The 20,957-nt window shown below is 43.9% G+C and overlaps 2 protein-coding genes and 1 pseudogene across 3 annotated transcripts in view; all 3 read left to right on the top strand.

Annotated features, from left to right (window-relative positions):
- Positions 1 to 502: 502 nt before the first annotated feature.
- On the top strand, positions 503 to 1,432 carry LOC147056212 (uncharacterized; the record flags this gene model as incomplete). The annotated part of the gene is made up of 2 exons (XM_085913771.1): positions 503 to 576; positions 730 to 1,432. Coding segments are annotated over 2 exons (496 nt in total), but the record flags the coding sequence as incomplete, so codon positions are not given.
- Positions 1,433 to 2,430: 998 nt separating this feature from the next.
- The window catches only part of znf276 (zinc finger protein 276), a 49,682-nt gene continuing 31,155 nt past the window's right edge, over positions 2,431 to 20,957 (top strand). The window contains 7 exon segments of the mRNA XM_085913734.1: positions 2,431 to 2,578; positions 6,686 to 6,946; positions 7,172 to 7,484; positions 7,588 to 7,631; positions 7,734 to 8,111; positions 10,083 to 10,140; positions 19,665 to 19,775. Coding sequence (XP_085769860.1) covers positions 6,727 to 6,946; positions 7,172 to 7,484; positions 7,588 to 7,631; positions 7,734 to 8,111; positions 10,083 to 10,140; positions 19,665 to 19,775 — 1,124 coding nt within the window. The 5' untranslated portion in view covers positions 2,431 to 2,578; positions 6,686 to 6,726.
- On the top strand, positions 13,440 to 15,526 carry LOC147056211 (E3 SUMO-protein ligase ZBED1-like; annotated as a pseudogene). Its single transcript, XR_015066357.1, has 2 exons — positions 13,440 to 14,197; positions 14,408 to 15,526. The product of XR_015066357.1 is annotated as an E3 SUMO-protein ligase ZBED1-like (transcript).

Here is a 20,957-nt window from a genome sequence, read left to right as displayed (position 1 = left end):
CTCCGTCACCGCTGTCACCTACTCTCTCTCTTGCAGAGGCCGTGCCCACACTCCAGATCCGCGAGGAGGAAGTGCGCCAGATGTTCCGGAGACAAAAGATCAGGAAGGCACTGGGCCCAGACGGCGTGTCAAACTCCTGCTTGAAAGTCTGTGCTGAGCAGCTGACACCCACCTTTGCACGGATCTTCAACTGCTCCCTGGAGCTGTGTGAGGTGCCCTCGTGCTTCAAGAGCTCCACCATCGTTCCAGTGGCCAAGAAGCCTGCCATCACAGGATTTAATGACTACAGACCTGTCGCCCTGACATCTGTGGTCATGAAATCTTTCGAGAGGTTGGTGCTGAACCACCTGAAGCATGTCACGGGCCCCCTGCATGACCCCTTCCACTTTGCCTACAGGGCAAACAGGTCAGTGGATGATGCAGTCAACATGGGACTGCACTACATCCTGCACCACCTGGACACCCCAGGAACGTACCCCAGGATCCTGTTTGTGGATTTCAGCTCGGCGTTCAACACCATTGCTCCTGACATCCTCCAACAGAAGTTCATCCAACTCGCGGTGCCTGCCTCCAAATGTCAGTGGATCACCAGCTTCCTGACCAACAGGAGAGAGCGTGTGAGGCTGGGGAGCATCACATCTGATACCAGGACCACCAATACTGGCGCTCCTCAGGGGTGCGTCCTCTTCCCACTGCTCTTTTCTCTCTACACCAATGATTTCTCCTCAGATGACTCTCCTGTGAAGCTCCTGAAGTATGCAGACACCATTCTCATCGGACTAATCCGGGACAGTGATGAGACTGCGTACAGACAGGAGGTGGAGCGGCTGGTCCACTGGTGCAGCCAAAACCACCTGGAGCTGAACCTGCTCAAGACTGTGGAGATGACAGCGGACTTCAGGCGAGACCCTTCACCACTTTCACCCCTCACTATGCGCAGTATACTCTCCTCAGACACCTTCAAGTTCCTGGGAACCACAATCTTGCGGGACCTGAAATGGACCGGCCACATAGACTCTGTCCGGAAGAAGGCCCAGCAGAGGCTGGACTTCCAGAGACAGCTCAAGAAGTTCAACCTGCCGCGGGAGCTGCTGAAGACCTTTTACACTGCCATCATCCAGTTTGTCCTCTGCACCTCCATCACTGTCTAGTTTGAATCGGCCTCCAAACAAAACAAGCACAGACTGCAACGGACAATCAGGACTGCAGGAAAGATGTCCAGGACCAGGAAACGTGCAAGTAACATCTCTACATACCCTTCTCACCCAGGTTGCAGTCTGTTCAAACTACTCCCCTCCGGATGGCGTTATAGAGCTCTGTACACCAAAACCAGCAGACACAGAGACAGCTTCTTCCCCCAGGCTGTTGCTCTGATGAACTCACACCACTCTTAGAGTCTCAGAGTCATTGCTGTGCAATAACATCCTGCTCTCCACACCTTTTGTGAATTGTCTACACTGTTTGTACTATGTGTCCTCTCTGCATCCATTGCAGCCTGGTGATCCTGGAAGACCCATCTGTGGTCTTTTCTCAAGGTTTCTCATTTCCCCTAGTTGGAGTTTTGAGTTATTCCTTGCCCTCTTGGGAGTTTAAGATCAGGGGATGTTTGAGAATATTTGTCATTTTTCACATGTCCTGAGTATTGTTAGTCACCTAAATGTTGAACAGAGACTGTGATGTACCGAAGTCAAATTCCTTGTTTGGCACGCTCAAACATGGCGAATAAAAAATTCTTGAATCTTGAATCTTGGGATGAAGAGCGCGTTCTGCATGATTGCAGACATGCAGCAGACTGGGTTGAGGCAAACAACATCTTCCCTGCCAAAGTGGACCTGCACAATGTTCTTTGCATGGGGGAAGAGGAACAGGCTGAGGCAATTCAGCAATATAATTATAATATCGTTTATATTTATAATACATAATATAATTTTAATATATAATAAATATATAAATACATAAATAAAAATACAATCATGGCGATTAGTAAGAAAAATGAGAAATAGAAAAGTATGTGGCAAAAGAGTGTTGAAATACAGTAAAGATTAACTGGTAGTGAAGTGGCAGCAAAGAACAGCGTAATGGAACAACAGTAGCACAAAAAACAATTCCATTGCAATTGCCGACACAAATATTCTTTGAAATAATAATAAAAATGACATTCATGGGGGTTACAAATTGAGAACATAAAAAAATAATGCAACAGAACAAAATTGTTAAAACTGTTAAAGAAAAGAGCATTGCGCTGGTGATAAAGTTTAATGATAGTTCAATGTCAGCAAAGAGATAGCACAAGCATATCCAATCTTAATAGTGGAGGCGTTACCACGCTCCACCGGAATCAACCTCACAGTCGAGGCTTTATTTTGAAATGAACAACGTGCTTTATTTCGAAATGAAACGATTCTCTTCCTGCTCTGACAGCGAGGCGACTCCACAGTGGAGACTCCACCGGAACTAACCTCACGGTAACCAGCCAGCGACTCTTGTGCTAAGGGCAGAAGAAGAAAACCGAATTTCCGGAATGTAATGTTTATAACAGGCAGTATATTTTATGTCTCCTGAACTGAGATTTTCCAAGGTAGGTTTTGCTACGAGTTACGAACGTCAGTGTTTACGAAGACACTTAATCACCCTCAACGCATGGGAATATTTAAATAATCAAATTAAAGCGGGCGGCTCGGCGTTGCAGTGGGTAGCACGTCCGCCGCACAGTTAGGAGGGTGCGGGTTCGATTCCACCTCCGGCCTTCCCTGTGTGGAGTTTGCATGTTCTCCCCGTGGGTTTTCTCCGGGCACTCCGGTTTCCTCCCACATCCCAAAAACACGCTTGATGGGCCGATTGAGCACTCCAAATTGTCCCTAGGTGTGAGTGCGAGTGCGAGTGCAAATGGTTGTTTGTCTCTGTGTGCCCAGCGATTGGTTGGCAACCAGTTCAGGGTGTCCCCCGCCTACTGCCCGATGACTGCTGGGATAGGCTCCAGCACGCCCGCGACCCCCGTGGGGACTAAGCGGTTCAGAAAATGGATGGATGGAAATTAAAGCGTCTTTTTTATTTTATTTTAAATGTAGGTGAGGATAAGCGGTTCAGATAATGGATGGATTTATTACGCCTATATTAATACAGTTATCGTACCATACAATTCTAACGTCGTTGTTGTAAATACTATCCCACAGATAATGATGTACCTGAACGAGATCAGTGAACGAAAGTTCATCAACTTGCCCATATTTTGGGCGAACATGATGAACTTAAGAGTATTTCTGTCTTTTATTTTGGAACGCACTCAACTTTGTGTCTGTAAATGGCTTTGAACCGCAATATACTTTAATTCAAAACTACCAAGTTTCTTTAGACTATCGTAAAAACAAACAAACGTCTACATACAATCCTGCATGTTCCGGGGATAAATGACGGGAGGCTACTTGGCAACCCTGGCGACCAAGAGACACACACACACACACACACACACACACACACACACACACACACACACACACACACACACACACACACACACACACACACACACACACACACACACACACACACACACTGCTCAAAATAATTAAAGGAACACTTTGAAAACACATCAGATTTCAATGGTGAAAAAAACGTTGGATATCTATACTGATATGGACAGTTTAATGTCTCAGGAACAAAAGGATGCCACATCTTTTGATGGAAATAAAACGTTTTCAGCCTACAGAGGGCTCAGAATATAGACACCCCAAAAATTTAAGTGAAAAAATGATGTGGCAGGCTCGTCCATTTTGACTAAATTCAATTTCTGCAATTTAAAACTCTTTTCAATATCTTGTGTAGCCCCCACATGCTTGTATGCATGCTTGACAACGTCGCGGTGTGCTCCTAATGAGACGACGGATGGTGTCTTGTGGGATGTCCTCCCAGATCTGTCTATGGGCGTCAGTGAGCTCCTGCAAAGTCTAACGAGCAACCTGGCGGCATCTGATGGACCAAAACATTATGTCCCAAAGGTGTTCTATCGGGTTTAGATCAGGTGATTGTGAGGGCCATTCAATTGTGTCAATTCCTTCATCCTCCAGATACTGTCTGCATACTCTTGCCACATGAGGCCGGGAATGTTGTGGATCAGGAGGAACCCAGGACCTACTGCACCAGCGTAGGGTCTGACCATGGGTGCAAGGATCTCATCCCGATACCTAATGGCAGTCAGATTGCCGTTCTCTAGCCTGTAGAGGTCTGTTCGTCCCTCCATGGAAATGCCTCCCCAGACCATCACTGACCCACCACCGAACCGGGCATGCTGAATGATGTTGCAGGCAGCATAGCGCTCTCCTTGGCTTCTCCAGACCCTTTCACGTCTATCACAGGTGCTCAGGGTAAACCTGCTCTCATCTGTGAAAAGCACAGGGCGCCAGTGGCGGACTTGCCAATTCTGGTGTTCTATTGCAAATGCCAATCGAGCTCCACAGTGCTGAGTAGTGAGCATAGGGCACACTACAGGACGTCGTGAGCCCTGAGGCCACACTCGTGAAGTCTGTTTCTGACTGTTTGGGCAAAAACATTCACACCAGTAGCCTGCTGAAGGTCATTCTGTAGGGCTTGGGCAGTGCTCAACCTGTTCCTCCTTGCACAAAGCAGCGGATATCGGTCCTGCTGATGGGATGAGGACCGTCTACGGCCCTGTGCAGCTCTCCTAGAGTAACTGCCTGTCTCCTGGAATCTCCTCCATGCTCTGGAGATTGTACTGGGAGACACATCAAATCTTCTTGCAACAGCACGCATGGATGTGTCATCCTGGAGGAGTTGGACAATCTGCGCAACTTCAGGAGGGTTAAGAAATTGCCTCATGCTTCCAGTTGTGATAATGACTCTTGCTAAAGCCAACACTTGTGGAAAAACTGTTAAAAAAGATCAAGAGGGAGGAGCTTGAAATGGCCTCCACCTGCAAAACCAGTCCTGTTTTGGGGACCATCTCGTTGTTGCCCCTCTAGTGTTGTTGATTCCATCAACACCAATGCAGCTGAAAGTGATTAACAATCCCCCACGTGCCTGACCAAAACTTTATCAGAAAAGTGTAATTTTTATGTAGCTCCTCGTTTGTGTTTATGTCACGTTAGCATACCGTATCGTTTAGCCTGTTGTTGCTGGTTCATGTCTGTTTTTGGTGTTGGATTTTGACAAATACATTTGCCCCAAAAGTGTGACTTATATGTTTTTTTTCACTTCATTGCGCATTTTATGGCTGGTGCGATTTACACTCCGGAGCGACTTAAGTCCAAAAATTACGGTGTGTGTGTGTGTGTGTGTGTGTGTGTGTGTGTGTGTGTGTGTGTATATATATATATATATATATATATATGTATATATATATATATATATATATATAATTAGATATATAATTATATTATAATATATTATATAGGTCCACGGACAAACAAAACATTCAAGTAAACAACACAAAAAGTAAAAACAAGAAGGCACATGCAAAAAATAAATAAGAGCGATGAATAAATAAATAAATAAATAAATAAATAAATAAATAAATAAAGAGAAGTAAAAATGGAGCAAGCGTGCATACATAGTGATAAGGTCATCTCCAGGTAGCCCGTGTCTCCCCATCACTGTGAGATTTTATTGCGTTTTCAATGTGCACATCTCCAGTCAGGTTTTGGTCGGGATGGTATCCTAGATATTTTGTAGTTTCCACAACAGGTACCTCCTGGCCCCCCAGAAGCAGTGGGGGAAGTTGTGGAGGGTTTCTTGCAAAACATATCCGGAGTTCAAGCAACTTTTCCCCGTTGAGTGTGATTATATGCTTTGCTGCCCATTTGTGCAGCCTTTGTGCTTCTTGGCACATTGATGAATCTGACATGATGCTGGATATGGGGATCGCTCTTGACATTCTGATGTCATCTGCATATCCCACATCAAGAGTGTCCCCAAACAAAGCATAAAGGAGGACGACATATGGGGAAACTACACCCCCTTGTGGCACCCCAGATGTGACTTCAATCCAGGGGCTATAAGCACCATTTGCCACCACTCTTTGTCTCCTCCCTGTATTTTATGTACTTTTACAATATCATAAAAATCATGAAAAATGTATAGATAAGATGCACCGGACTATAAACCGCAGGGTTCAAAGTTTGTGCAAAAAGTAGTGCCTTATAGTCCAGAAATTACGGCACTTTGATAAAATGTAACCTCAATAGTAGGCCAAAAGTGAATTAAAATCAAAATTTAAAATCTAGATTTCTGATTTCTGTTGAGTCTAAAGTAGGTCTCCAGAGACTTTGTGTAGGTCTTGGGCTATTAGGAACATGTACGTATGTCTCCAATTTATTTTAGACTCTGGTGAACCTTTCAACAGGGGTTCCTTCGTTAAAATATTGTAGAAAACGCAACTAAGCCATATTTTAAAAGGTTTTAACATCATAAGGGCCTCTTCCAAGCAAATAAGTAGTAAGTAGAGCTGGTTGACCCATTCTGCGATAAACTTCAAGGAATAATGTGTTTGTTTCCTGTAGCCAGTAAGTGGCACTACCACTACGATGATAAAATTGTCCTTTGTACTTCCATCCACTCCATTTGAACCTGTAAAAAATTTTAGATCAATAACCGATGAATTTTTTTCCTCCTTTTCCATAAATTTAAACATTTTCTTTAAAACTTGAATCATGCTCCATTTTTGTATCAGCAGGGCCATTGGAGATCCATCAGCTACTAAAAACCTAGTAAACCATGAAGAAGAAAAGTAGATGCCTTAAGTCATCCGAAGTGTCACAACAGAGCAGGAGAATACGTGAAGGGAAAATATTTTGTTTAAGTAGAAGGCAAACTCAGAGAAGCATCCATGTGACTGCAACAACATCTGACCAACTTCATGGAGATGACACAACAAATTCTATCTACACTTTGAATGACAAGGAGAAGCATTCAGATGTCAAGTCAAAATCCCCCAGTGAGTGTCTGGTTGATTTAGTTGTTTACAGCATGTTAAAAAACAATTAAATATAAAGTTCAAGTAGCTGTTGATGCCAAATATACATTGTGATTGGAAGTGTTGGCAGTGAATAATTTTAAATTATGGGACACATAGGCCATGTTTTAGAATGAAACGTTTCACTGAACATGATGTGAATTTTCACCATAATTTGTCAATTAATGCTATATTTCATCCCAAAAGGAGTCCCCACTGCCATCTGCAGATTGTGCCATGGAAGGTTTTCTCCACAGAGTCTGCTGCATGCCTTCAACAACTGGCCTCAGGATTTTCCTGATATTGTTAATGACGAAGCGTATGCTGTTGGCCAGTCACCCTCTTTATTTCATCTCGACTTCCAGCAACTGGTTGGAGTGCAGTTGGACCCTGACCCTCGATTATCAGAATTTGTTTGCAAGAAATGCCATCACAAGTTCTATAAGTGCCACAATATTTTGGTCAGGTTTTTGCAGATGGTTAATCTCTTGCCTGCTGGTGGAGACAATTCTAAAATCAGGTGAATCTTTGAGAAGATTACAATATTTGTTGTGAAAATTTAGTTTTTATTTTGATGTGTATATTAAGTTTCAGTGTACAATAAATATTCTTTTTTTTTTCAGGCCTAATCCAATGTTTGCAGAAATTTTAAACAATGGGTCAACAAGTAAGAAAAATCATCAGCTACACTTCATGTCATTATTAGAACCTCAGTTACTTATACTACAATGTGAAACACTTTTGTTGTTATGATTTCTCTTTCATCCAGGTTCATCATTCTTTTCTTCAAACACTGCGTCCCTTCACAACCTTGTGTCATGGGCTCATCATCATGGAGAGGCATGCAAATCTTGCCCTGACCTGAAGGGGGTGCTTGAGGGCCAGGGCTGGGGCTCAGTCAAAACAGTGTGGTGTTGTGCTGATGGGCACACCTACTCTATGGACACACAGACCACCTCAGCCAGGTTTGGTTATGTGCTCAATTCAGGAGAGCGTGGAAACGGTGTAAAAAATATTGCAGGGGGGATGGACTGTGACGAAAGGAGCACAGCGGTTGGAGTAATCTGTCAGGCTCAGCAAAGTCCATCAGCAGTCTCTCCACTGATTCACAGTTCTGCACTTGCTGACTGGACTTGCAGCACTCAAGGTACAGTTATAATTTAACCCATCATTCCAAGTTTAATGTCTTTCAATGAAATTTCCAGCATTTTTCCAAACAGCCCAACTTTTCAACCAATATACTGTACTGTAGTAACCATTTGGAAACATTTTTTACTATAATTTTGTCCATTACAAGAAAATACCAGTGATTTTGTGATTGACACCACCACAATGGATATGAAGTAAACTTAAATGTGATTCAAGTAGGGCTATCACTATCGAATATTTTTTAAATTAATTAATTCCATCGTTTCAATGGATGAAATTTTGTTTTGCATTTGCGTGTATTACAATTTTATAGATTATTCTTTATTAGTGTGTATTAATTTGGTATTTTTGTAAATAAAAGAAAAAGCAATATCCCACAGGCAGTGGCGTGCTGGAACAATTTTTCAGCCCCGGAGTTTCAAATCCAACCGGCCCAATGGCAGGCACACAGAATAATAGAATAATACCTCTATTATCCCAACCGGTATGTCACTAGAAAATATGATAATTATATATATATATATATATATATATATATATATATATATATATATATATATATATATATATATATATATATATATATATATATATATATATATATATATATATGATAAAAATTAAAAAACAATAAAACACATAACTAAGATAGTCAGTAGGCTACTGGAGCATTTGAATTATGTTTTATGTTGCATCATTAATATTATTTTGCATTACTAAAACGATATGTAGTATATTTATCTTCTAAAATGCAAGGTGAATAGCTGAACATCCAAGCCTAATATTAGCATATTAATAAGCCCGCGTTGTGCCCTAAGCCCCTAACCTAGACTCTTTACAATTTTCATCTTTGGCTCATCTTCTTAAAAACATATATGTGAGCTTTGCACACTTGGCAGCATCATCCTGTAAAGTCTTTCTTTTTTGTATCCGGGCTTTTTTCTGTCCATCGTTTAATTCACTGGCTACACTTCTTCCGTACACCTAGCGTCATCCAGGCATGAAGCTAAATTGGACTCTATCAACTTCAATGAGTGCAGGAGGAGGGGCGTTTGAACATGCAATGGTATACCCCAATGTTAGGCACGTAAGAGAGAACTGCGATGCAATAAAGGTGTTCTATGACATTGTGTGATGGATTTTCTTTTATTAAAAAAAATTATACAACTTAATTGGGTGGTAGCCCATAAATGATGGCCCAGCCCCACCCCCATATTGGAGTCTTCCCTTCAACTAGCGTCATCGAGGCGCACATGTTAAATTGGACTCTACCCATTTCAATGAGTGATGGGGGTGGGTGGGGGTTTGAACACATAAATCGATCTCCCAACTTTAGACACGGGGAAGAAAACTGCGATGCAAAAGGGGTGTTGTAGGTCCTAAAATGGTGAAATTGAAAATGAACTAAATTAAAATCAGGAATTAAATTTAAGTAACTTGTAGCTTGTAAAATTATGGCCCCCACCGGCCCCACATTGGAGCGGCCCTCCGGGAAACGTCCTGACTCCCGATTAGCCAGCACACCATAGCACACAGTAGACATTGATGTACTTGCCAACTTTTGAAAGTGATTCAGTTACTGCTTCAGTTGTTGGTTTCCCAAGTAAAAGCAAATCTCTACTCAATATTCAATTTAGATATGCGGTTTTCTTCTAAATTAATAGAAAGTAAGGAAACTCAACTGAATATATTTTATAACATTCACATATACATATAAACAAATTATAAAAACACAGAAGAACTATACTGCAATAATGGGAAAAAAATCATTTTCCAAGAATTCGCTGCATATGGCTGCTTGTCCACTGACTGTTGTTTTCTTTTACTTGGACTTTGGTGTTGTGCATCCATTCTCACCAACCTTTAAGTCAGAAACTCCACTTTTTCTTTAGTAACTCTATGTATCTTCTCTTCACCTGTTTGTATTCCTAAAGTACATTGATTATAACTTTGTCTCGAAAATTTGCAGTTTTTCCTGTTGAGGAGCAGCAAAAGGACAAGCACGCTGATAGTGATCTGTCTGACAGGTGTGTTCCAGTTTCCTTCACTGTTACCACTATTTATATTTAGAATAGAAACGGGGTTGCAGAAACAGTGCCCAGTATAACATACCGTTTGGGCAAACTATTTGACTTGAAAATAGTCTCACAAGCATGTGTCATTGGTAATTACTGACAGTAATTTTCTAATAAAATAATTTAAAGGAGACTTTGGCAAATTCAATAATGAATGTGATTGCGTCACTTGACAATGGCAGATCTTGGGACAGTCAATTCATGGTGGTTACCAATACTATGTAATTTAATCCCACTGTTAAAGGATTCCTCACATGTTTGAAATTGTCAGATAGTAAAATATTGTCTTTGTTTAATTTCCAACTGTTGTTATACAACCCAGTTAGGAGGTCGCGGGTTTGATTCCACCCCCAGCCCTCCCTGTGTGGAGTTTCCATGTTCTCCCCGTGTCCGCGTGGGTTTTCTCCGGGCACTTTGATTTCCTCCCACATCCCCCAAACCATGCTTGGTAGGTCGATTGAGCACTCCAAATTGCCCCTAGGTGTGAGTGCGAGTGCGGATGGTTGTTCGTCTCTGTGTGCCCTGCGATTGTCTGGCAACCAGTTCAGTTCCTCCGCCTACTGCCCGATGACGGCTGGGATAGGCTCCAGCATGCCCGTGACCCCCGTGGGGAAAAAGCGGTACAGAAAATGGATAGATGGATGGATGATATATAAGTAAAGCAAAAATTATATATACCACCACGGTTTGACACCGAGTGGACTCAGGAACGTTTTTTTCCTAGTGCACATATAATATGTTGTCCTGTTCTTAAATTTTTACTTGTTTACATAGTTTTCCCACAAATTCAAATATCGGAATAAGATAATTTACGTAAACATCAGTGCCTGAACAGGGCTGTCACTTTAACATGTTAATTACATTATTTAATTATGCTTCAAATTAACACACAATAAAAATTAATGCAATTGATACAGGAAAATACAGCGTAAGGCGATAGCAGAAGTGGCAAAGGCCAAACAAAGAACATACGACGACCTGTATGCCATGTTGGACGGTAAGCAGTAGAGGTGGGGGAGATTTCCGATTCTTAGATTAATCGCGATTCGGCCGCGGAAGAATCAAGAATGATTCGCAAACATCCAAATTCTGATTACCGTAATTTTCGGACTATTAGTCGCTCCGGAGTATAAGTCGCACCACCCATAAAATGCACAATAACGTGAAAAAAAACATATATAAGTCGCTCCGGAGTATAAATCGCACTTTTGGGGCAAATGTATTTGTCAAAATCCAACACCGAAAACAGACACGAACCAGCAACAGCAGGCTAAACGATAGGGTATGCTAACGTGACATACACAAACGAGAGGCTGAGAACGGGCCTAACGTAACATTCAGAGTTATTCAAATGATTATTACATCAATAACACATTTATCAAACCACCTGTCACTCCAAATCATAAAATACATCGATCATTGATCGTGTAAACAATGCTGCGTACGCGCGCCGTCGGACTCGTGATTTGCATGTCTAATTATTCCACAGACCCATATAACGATATATAAAGTATATTTCAAATAACTATCATATAGCAACAATATTACCAAACCACCTGTCACTCCAAATCATAAAATACATCGATCATCGATCGTGTAAACAATGCCGCGTACGCGCGCCGTCGGACTCGTGATTTGCATGTCTAATTATTCCACAGACCCATATAACAATATACAAAGTATATTTCAAATAACTATCATATAGCAACAATATTACCAAACCATCATTCACTCCAAATCATAAAATCCATCGATCATTGATCGTGTAAACAATGCCGCGTACGCGCGCCGTCGGACTCGTGATTTGCATGTCTAATTATTCCACAGACCCATATAACGATATATAAAGTATATTTCAAATAACTATCATATAGCAACAATATTACCACACCATCTGTCACTCCAAATCATAAAATACATCGATCATCGATCGTGTAAACAATGCCGCGTACGCGCGCCGTCGGACTCGTGATTTGCATGTCTGGCGTGATGTGTGCTCGCCTGCTGTCCATCACAAGCAGAGCTTGCATCCTAAGTTGCATTGCTGCCCCTACTGTTTTTTGTTTTTTTGTTTGTTTTTTGTTTTTTTATCTTCACCAGACCTGTGCTTTTTAAAAACAGCGCTTTCCCCTCCCAGTTGTTGCGTCACGGCCAATGGTGAAATTTAAATCACCCTCGTTCAGTTTAGTTTGAAAATAACTATATTTCTTTTTCAGTTGTTATTTTTTTTGTTTTGTTTATTTGTTTCATGAACTTGAATATTGTGCTTTAAAGTGTGAATTGCTTTATTCGTTTTTTCAGCGTATTAAGAATAATATGTGAGGTGATCAACTGTACTAGTAATGTGTTAATGATCAAGTAAATTATTTTGAAAAAAAACATATAAGTCGCTCCTGAGAAAAAAAAACCGCGACTTATAGTCCGAAAATTACGGTATTTAAATATGCCAAGTAAAGCGGAACTAAAATACAGTAAGCGCATTCTCCGAGACGCTATGCGAAACAGACCAAGAGCACATTGGCACACTCAGCACACTTCCGCAGTACACTCCTCCAGAAAAAAAAAACCAAACATGGCTGAGCCTGAGATATTCAACCCACTTCGCCCAGAGATCCGACCTGCTCTTAAAAATTTAAAAGCGGACGTGTGGAATCATTTTGGATTCTGCAATGTTGTCAAAGGAAATGAATTGGACAAAAGCTACGTTGTATGCAAGATTTGTCGCGCTTAAATAAAATACTTTGGCAACACAACGAATGAGAAGTCACACAGCATGATTCCACCCTACAAAGGAGGTGGGAAAGCCGTCTGCTGCTGTTGCTAATAGCAGCCAGAGAACAATTGAGGACGCTCTGAGTAAGCTGCCAAACAGATCGCAAAAGGCAAAGCGAATTACGAAAGACATCGCAGAATTCATTGCAATGGGTTTGCAACCGTACTTGGTTGTCGAGAATTGGGGATTTGATGGAGGCAACGGAGCCGAGGTACGTCATCCCATCCTGATGCTCTTTCACCGACACGGCCATCCTGGCACTCTACAAGCAGACTAAAGCAGAAATAACATTATCGCTGTTGAATGCAGACCGCCATTACATGTGATGCGTGGACGTCTGTAGCCACTAAGTCATTTGTTACTCTAACTGCATTTCATAACCGTGGGAGCTGAAAGCACACGTGCTTCAAACAAGAGCAATGCATGAAAGCCACACGGGTGTTAATATGGCTGAGCTGCTAAGCAGTGCTTTAAATGAAACATCGCAAATAAAGAAGTTGTTCTAGTGACAGACAACGCAGCTAATGTGGTGGTCGCTGCCCAGCTGGGTAACTTCAGCCATCTGAAATGCTACGCCCACACGCTGAACCTTGCAGCTCAATGTGCCCTGAAGGTGCCAAGTGTGGCCAGACTGCTAGGAAGAGTGAGACGCATCGGCACTCTTTTCCACCGCAGCACAGTCGGTGCACATCAGCTTGAAGAGAACCAGAAGCTGCTTAACATCCCCAAGCACAAACTGAAGGTAGACTGCTGTACTAGATGGAATAGTGCCTTTGAGATAGTGAACAGGTTTTTGGAGTAGCAGCCTGCCATCACCACCACACTCCTCTCCCCTCAAGTGAGAAGATCAGAGAAAGACCTATGTACACTCAGTGAGGCTGATGTCACAAATGCTGAGGATATCATAGCAGCCCTCAAGCCCCTGAAGGATGCAACAACCGTCATGTCAACAGAGAGAAGCATCACCATTTCTCTAATTGCTCCTCTGCAAGCTAAACTCCTCAATGAGAGTCAGAGGACAGTCAAAGGACAGTCCTGGCATGTCTCCACTGGTCAGGCAAATAAGAGAGCCATACACGAGGACCTAAGCAAGAGATACAGCAGCGAGCAGCAGAAGCAAACTCTTCAGATAGCTGCTGCCCTCGACCCTCGGTTTAAAAGCCTGCCCTTCCTGCCGGAGGAGGACAGAGAGAGACCTATGACAGAGTGGCTGTTGAGGCTGCTGCATATCACCAGGTAATTCAGCAATTTCTATGATATTGTATTATATAATATTCCCTGTAAAGTGTTACTCTGTGCATATTCTGCATAATATAACATTTATTTTGTACATAATTCAATATCAAATTCAATCATTTGTATCAAATGTCAATTTAACAATGAAGTTGTGATAAACATTTGAGCCTTTTTGTTTACACGTTTTCCTCATTATTTGTTTACCTACAGCTAAATGAGCAAGAGGATGAGGAACAAACACCTGCTGCAAGGGAAAGGACCCACCAAACATAGACATGGAATGGGAACACAGAGCTTTGTCATCTTCCCTGTTGGAGGATCTGCTGGGGAAGCACTTCACTCAAGCCGAAAGGCAGCCACAGCCCCGATCTGCCTACGCCAGGGCTCAAGAAGAAGTTAACAAGTACTGTACTACTACTCCAGCTCTCCGTCTCTCTGAGGACCCTCCTGACTGGTGGGCAAGGAATGCAGTACATTTTCCTCTTATATCCAGACTTGCCAAGAGGTACCTGCATATTCCAGGCACCAGTGTTGCTGCAGAACAAGTTTTTTCGACTGCAGGAGACGTCACTGCACAACGCAGCACACTCTCATCTGAGCATGTGGATCAACTCCTGTTCTTATACAAGAACATGGCATTTTTCTCACTAGCACATTTGACCTATCATACATATTGTTGAGGTTCGGATGCAAATGGACTTGAGTTTTTTTATTTGTACCTCAGGGAAACTCGTTCATGTTTCCACAACTTAAAAAGCAGAAAAGCACTTTTATGAGCCGTTTGTACTGCAGTAGTAGTACACATTGTCTTTCATTTAAGCCTGAAAGCACTTTTGAGTGGTTGAAAACAATATGTTTCCACAAAATGCTACCATTAATTTTATTGAAAATTGAATGTACTGTTAAGCTGCTGATACAAAATGAGACTTGACTTTTTGTTAACTGTTTTGAGCTGTAGGTACTGAAGTAGTCGTTCATTTAAGAGAGCACTTTTGTTTTATTTGTAACACATGAAACACAAAAAGCACCTTGAGCTGTACACTAAACTTCTAATGTTCATGCATTTCCATTCTGATGGATTTTTCCATAAAAGTTAATAAAATATAATGGAAATTAATTCAACTCTTTGTTTTTTCTTACAAATGCAGTGTTTGACAGATACTGGAAGTGTCATCATCGGCGGTCACTCGAAGCGAGTATGACTCTCCTCTTCATAGGGTCCTCAGATGGCTGATTCTTCTATTAACATATACATCATTGCATGGCTTAGCGCCTTCATATCTCGTCGACTTAGTTGTTCCTTATGTTCCGTCTCGTAACCTTCGTTCGCAAAACGCTAGTCTTTTAGTGACACCGAGGGCCAAGAAAATGTCTGCAGGGGCTAGAGCATTTTCTATTCGGGCTCCAGAGCTCTGGAATGCCCTACCAATGGATATTAGAACTGCTACCTCAGTAGAAACATTTAAGACACGTTTAAAGACGTATTTCTATGATATGGCCTTTAATTAACCTGTAGTGGGCGATTCGGCTGGAGTTTGTTTTTGCTCCCTCTCCCCGACCTCTACCAGGGGAAAAATGAGAAAACCTTGAGAAGGGATCACAGATGGAAGGATCCCCCTTTCAGGATCACCAGGCTGCAATGGATTCAAAGAGGGCACATAAAATACATAATATGGAAATCAAAAAGTGGATGTCCAGGCCAAAGCGAAGAGCTGTCGGAGGAGCCCTCGATCGTACTGGTAGTGTCTTCGAGGAGGGCAATCCGCTGCAGTTCCCTCATCCTGAATTTGGTCCACGAGAATCTAGATAGCCGCTGTCAGCTTGGGTGTCACCTAATGTCACCTATGTCTCCCATCCGGGGAGGGGTGGGAGAAGTGGGGTCGGGGAGAGGGAGCAAAAACAAACTCCAGCCAAATCGGCCACTACAGGTTAATTAAAGGCCATATCATAGAAATATGTCCAGTGAGAGTTGGAGATCACGGACTGAAGAAGCCAACAGCACCACGTCATCTGCAAAAAGCAGTGACGCGATGCTGAGGTCCTCAAACTGGACCCCATCAACGTCTCGGCTGCGCCTAGAAATTCTGTCCATAAAATGTATGAACAGAATCGGTGACAAAGGGCAGCCTTGGCGGAGTCCAACCCTCACTGGGAACGAATCCGACTTACTGCGGGAAATGCGGACCAAACTCTGGCATCGGTGATACAGGGATCGAACCGCCCTTATCAGTTGGCTCGGCACCCCGTACTCCCGAAGCACCCTCCACAGAACCTCCCAAGGGACACGGTCGAATGCCTTCTCCAAGTCCACAAAACACATGTGGACTGGTTGGGCGAACTCCCATGCCCCCTCGAGGATCCTGCCGAGGGTGTAGAGCTGGTCCATTGTTCCATGGCCTGGACGAAAGCCACACTGCTCCTCCTGAATCCGAGGTTCGACCTCCCAACGGACCCTCCTCTCCAGCACCCCTGAATAGACTTTACCAAGGAGGCTGAGGATTGTGATTACCCTGTAATTGGAACACACCCTCCTGTCCCCCTTCTTAAAGAGGGGAACCACCACCCCAGTCTGACTATCCAGAGGCACCGTCCCCGATGTCCACGCAGTGTTGTAGAGGCGTGTCAGCCTTGACAGCCCCACAACATCCAGAGCATTTAAGAACTCCGGGCAGATCTCATCCACCCCGGGGCCTTGCCACCAAGGAGATCGGAGAGTCCGCCTCAGTCTCCAGGTCCTGCTTCCACAATGGAAGGCGTGTCGTTGGAATTGAGAAGGTCTTCGAAGTATTCTCCCCACTGACTCACAACGTCCCGAGTCGAGGTCAGCAGCACGCCATCTCCACTGTAAACAGTGTTGACTGTGCACTGCTTCCCCCTCCTGAGACGCCAGATGGTGGACCAGAATTTCCTTGAAGCCATCCGAATGTCATTCTCCATGGCCTTGCCAAACTCCTCCCACGCCCGGGCTTTTACCTTAGCAACCGCCGAAGCCGCGTTCCGCTTGGCCATCCAGTACCTGTCAGCTGTCTCCGGAGTCCCGCAGGCCAAAACGGCCCGATAAGACTCCTTCTTCAGCTTGACGGCATCCCTTACCGCCGGTGTCCACCAGCGGGTTCGGGGATTGCCACCACGACAGGCTTCAACGACCTTACGGCCACAGCTCCGGTCGGCTGCCTCAACAATGGAGGCGCAGAACATGGTCCACTCAGACTCAATGTCCCGTGCCTCCTCCGGGATTTGGGAAAAGCTCTGCCGGAGGTGGGAGTTGAAGCTCTTCCTGACAGGGGATTCTGCCAGATGTTCCCAGCAGACTCTCACAGACCGTTTGGGTCTTCCAGGTCGGACCGGCATCTTCCCCCACCATCGGAGCCAACCCACCACCAGGTCGTGATGAGTTGACAGCTCCGCCCCTCTCTTCACCCGAGTGTCCAAAACATGTGACCTCAAATCCGATGACACGACTACAAAGTCGATCATCGAACTGCGGTCTAGGGTGTCCTGGTGACAAGTGCACACATAGACACCCTTATGCTTCAACATAGTGTTCATTATAGAAAATCCGTGTCGAGCACAGAAGGCCAACAATAGAACACCGCTCGGGTTCAGTCGCGGGGGGGGGGGGCGTTCCTCCCAATCACGCCCTTCCAGGTCTCACTGTCATTGCCCACGTGAGCATTGAAGTCGCCCAGTAGAACGATGGAGTCCCCAGAAGGAGCACTCTCTAGCACCTCCTCCAGGGACTTCAAGAAGGGTGGGTACTCTGAGCTGCCATTTGGTGCATAGACACAAAAAACAGTCAGGACCCATCCCCCACCCAAAGGCGGAGGGAAGCTACCCTCTCGTTCACCAGGGTGAACCCCAATGTACAGGCGCCCAGCCGGGGGGGCAATAAGTATGCCCACACCTTCTCGACGCCTCTCACCGTGGGCAACTCCAGAGTGGAAGAGAGTCCAGCCTCTGCAGCCGGGGATCGGCTAGCCAAGGTTCTCCCCGCCTTTGGCCGCCGCCCAGCTCACTTTGCACCCGACCGCTTCGGCCCCTCCTACAGGTGGTGAGCCCATGGGGAGGGGGACCTACGTTTTCTGTCCGGGATATGCCTGGCCGGGCCCCATGGGCGAAGGCCCGGCCACCAGGCGCTCGCCTTCGGGCCCCACCTCCAGGTCTGGCTCCAGAGGTGGGCCCCAGTGACCCGCGTACGGGCGAGGGAAAACTAGGTCAATTTGTCTTTTTCGTCATAAGGGGTCTTCTGAGCCCCAGACAACATGGCTCCTAGGATCATAGGGGCACGCAAACCCCTCCACCACAATAAGGTGACGACTCACGGAGGGGTGTGATTGAAACCTTTGTCCTTTATGTAAACAACCGCCGCGCCGTGCCGCTGACGTCACTTGCAGTTCAAATTACAGTAATCCCTTGCTACATTGTGGTTCGTTTATCGCGGTTTCACTACATTGCGGATTTTTTTCAATTTTGAAAATTTGTGAAAAAAATTCACATACAAGTCGCTCCTGTGTATAAATCGGCCCCCCAAACAAAACAAAAAAACGCGACTTATAGTCCGAAAAATACGGTAGTCGCGAATATAATGAATCATAATTTTATTGTATTTTTAAACACTTTTTAAACATTTTTAAATTAATCTGACTTTTAGAAACATTCTTCAGGACTTCACTAAAACTCACAAGGTCACAAAAGGTCCTCGTTTGTGACAAAACGAAGTGCAAATCAGAGATATTGCTTATTCAGTTGACACGAACAAAGTGGAAGAGTGGATACGTAGTTTGACTGCGGGAGGGTTAGGGTGAGATAAAGTGTGGTTAGAACTGATCTTACAGGTCTAAGCCAATCAGCAGCAAGAATACTGATCAACATGTTCCCATTGGTCTCGTACCCTCTACCGTCAATTGTGTGCTGTAAAATCATGTGGGCAGACAAGGCCCCATGCTCTGAGTGACGTTGCAAAAGGTTGCGATGCACGGAATATATCCGCAATATTTGTTTTCATAAAAACCTGTGGTGCACCGAGGCCGTAAAAGGTGAAGCGCAAAATGACGAGGAATCACTGTGTACAGGTTAGTCGTTTGTCATCCGACGTCCGAACGGAGACTCTGCAAACTTTTCAAATAACTTTTATTTGTGTCTCGTCCTCCGGGGAAAAGCCAAACCAAATCCACCATGTCACCTTTGGTGAAAATTAACACAAGCTGTTTGCCTTATTACTCTCTGAGCCAAGTTACAATATTGGCTGCTGGAAATATCTAACGTGTACACTGGAGCCTCGATTTAACGGTCTTATAAGGGGAGAGAGGTCTGAGAGCTGATGACTGTTAAATTGAAAATTGACATTTTGTGTCAATACTTCTCAAGAGGTTGCAATCTTTTTTACTTGAAACTGACTTCAGTGTATTTACCTCCTGACATTCTATTGAAATAGAATGTCAGGAGGTAAATCCACTTCTTTTTGCAGACCAACTGGGCCCAACAAGCGACAACATATTCCAAATACCTCTGAGGATCGTAAAGTAAAAAAGAAACCTGGACCTAAACCTGGCTGGAAGAACAAGTTCAAACCCAAAGGGTAAACGCATCGCATGTCTTACAATTTCTTAAATACACGCACACACACATGCACGCGCGCGCGCACACACGCACACACATGTTTTAAGGAGTTGAAAGTGAAATTCCAATAGGTCTTATGGACTAACTTCCATTGCTATCACACGCTCCTCAGATGGCCATCTAATGTCTGATTTGATCCTCTTCTGTGCTAAGGACCTGTTTCACAAATCACAGCTGAGACAGGGAGGACCAGCATAATGTGAAGGTGCTGGATGTTCTGTGCAGGGACGTGCGGTTTTTATAGTTATGTTAAAACCGAAGACGAGTCGCTCGGAGGAGGCAACTTGCTGCCTTGCCTCCTCTGAGGATTGCGTAATCATGCAGCTGCCGATGCTGACAGGCTATGCAGTTAGACTGAACTGCTGTCTGTCTCTATGTTGCTGCTTCAGTGTTCAAACACTGTGGCTATATTAACTAATTTCCGTAGTTAAGGATGAATTAACTAGATATAATATCTAGTGTTTTTTGTCATCTGTCTGTAACATCGTGTTTCTTTAGATGAGCAAAACGGCTTTGAAAAGAGACCCAACGGAGGCAACAAAAAAAGTTCTCCAGCCTTATGGCAGGGGGTGCTAGTGATCCCGGGATGCTTCATGTGCCCACCTGTACAATAAGTGGTCTCCAGTTCAAATTTACAGTGAACAACTGAGGAGCAGTCATCCATTTATTCAGTTTTACATTCAGTTTTTTTTTTCGTTTCTACATTTCGTCTTACAATGGAGGTTTACATATCCAAACTTAAACAATTTCAACTATGGATTTTCGGTCGAAGCAGGAGGTCATCAGTAAAGGAAGACCAACTCGGGAGTTAAAAGGTTTGATTCGGACAACGGGACTTCGAAAACAAGATTTTGATTCCACGTGCTGTATTGAGTGTTTTTTCGTGTGAAGACTGCTGATATGGGATTTTAATTTAAATAGTTCAAATTAAATAATGAATAAGCTACTCTAGAGCAGCGTTCCCAACCTTTTTTGTGACACGGTTAGGTGTCAAACAAATTTCGAACAGAACGATGCCTTGCTACAGAAACTGGCTCTAGGGACATGGAATGTCACCTCTCTGGAAGGAAAAGAGTCCGAGCTAGTGGGCGAGGCAGAAAAGTTCCAACTAGACATGCCCCCACACACATCTTGGGTTCTG

Source organism: Syngnathus leptorhynchus, chromosome 6 (genome assembly GCF_054491065.1).
Source record: "Syngnathus leptorhynchus isolate UIUO chromosome 6, UIUO_Slep, whole genome shotgun sequence".
Taxonomy (NCBI): Eukaryota; Metazoa; Chordata; class Actinopteri; order Syngnathiformes; family Syngnathidae; genus Syngnathus; species Syngnathus leptorhynchus.
This window is presented reverse-complemented; position numbering and strand designations above follow the sequence as displayed.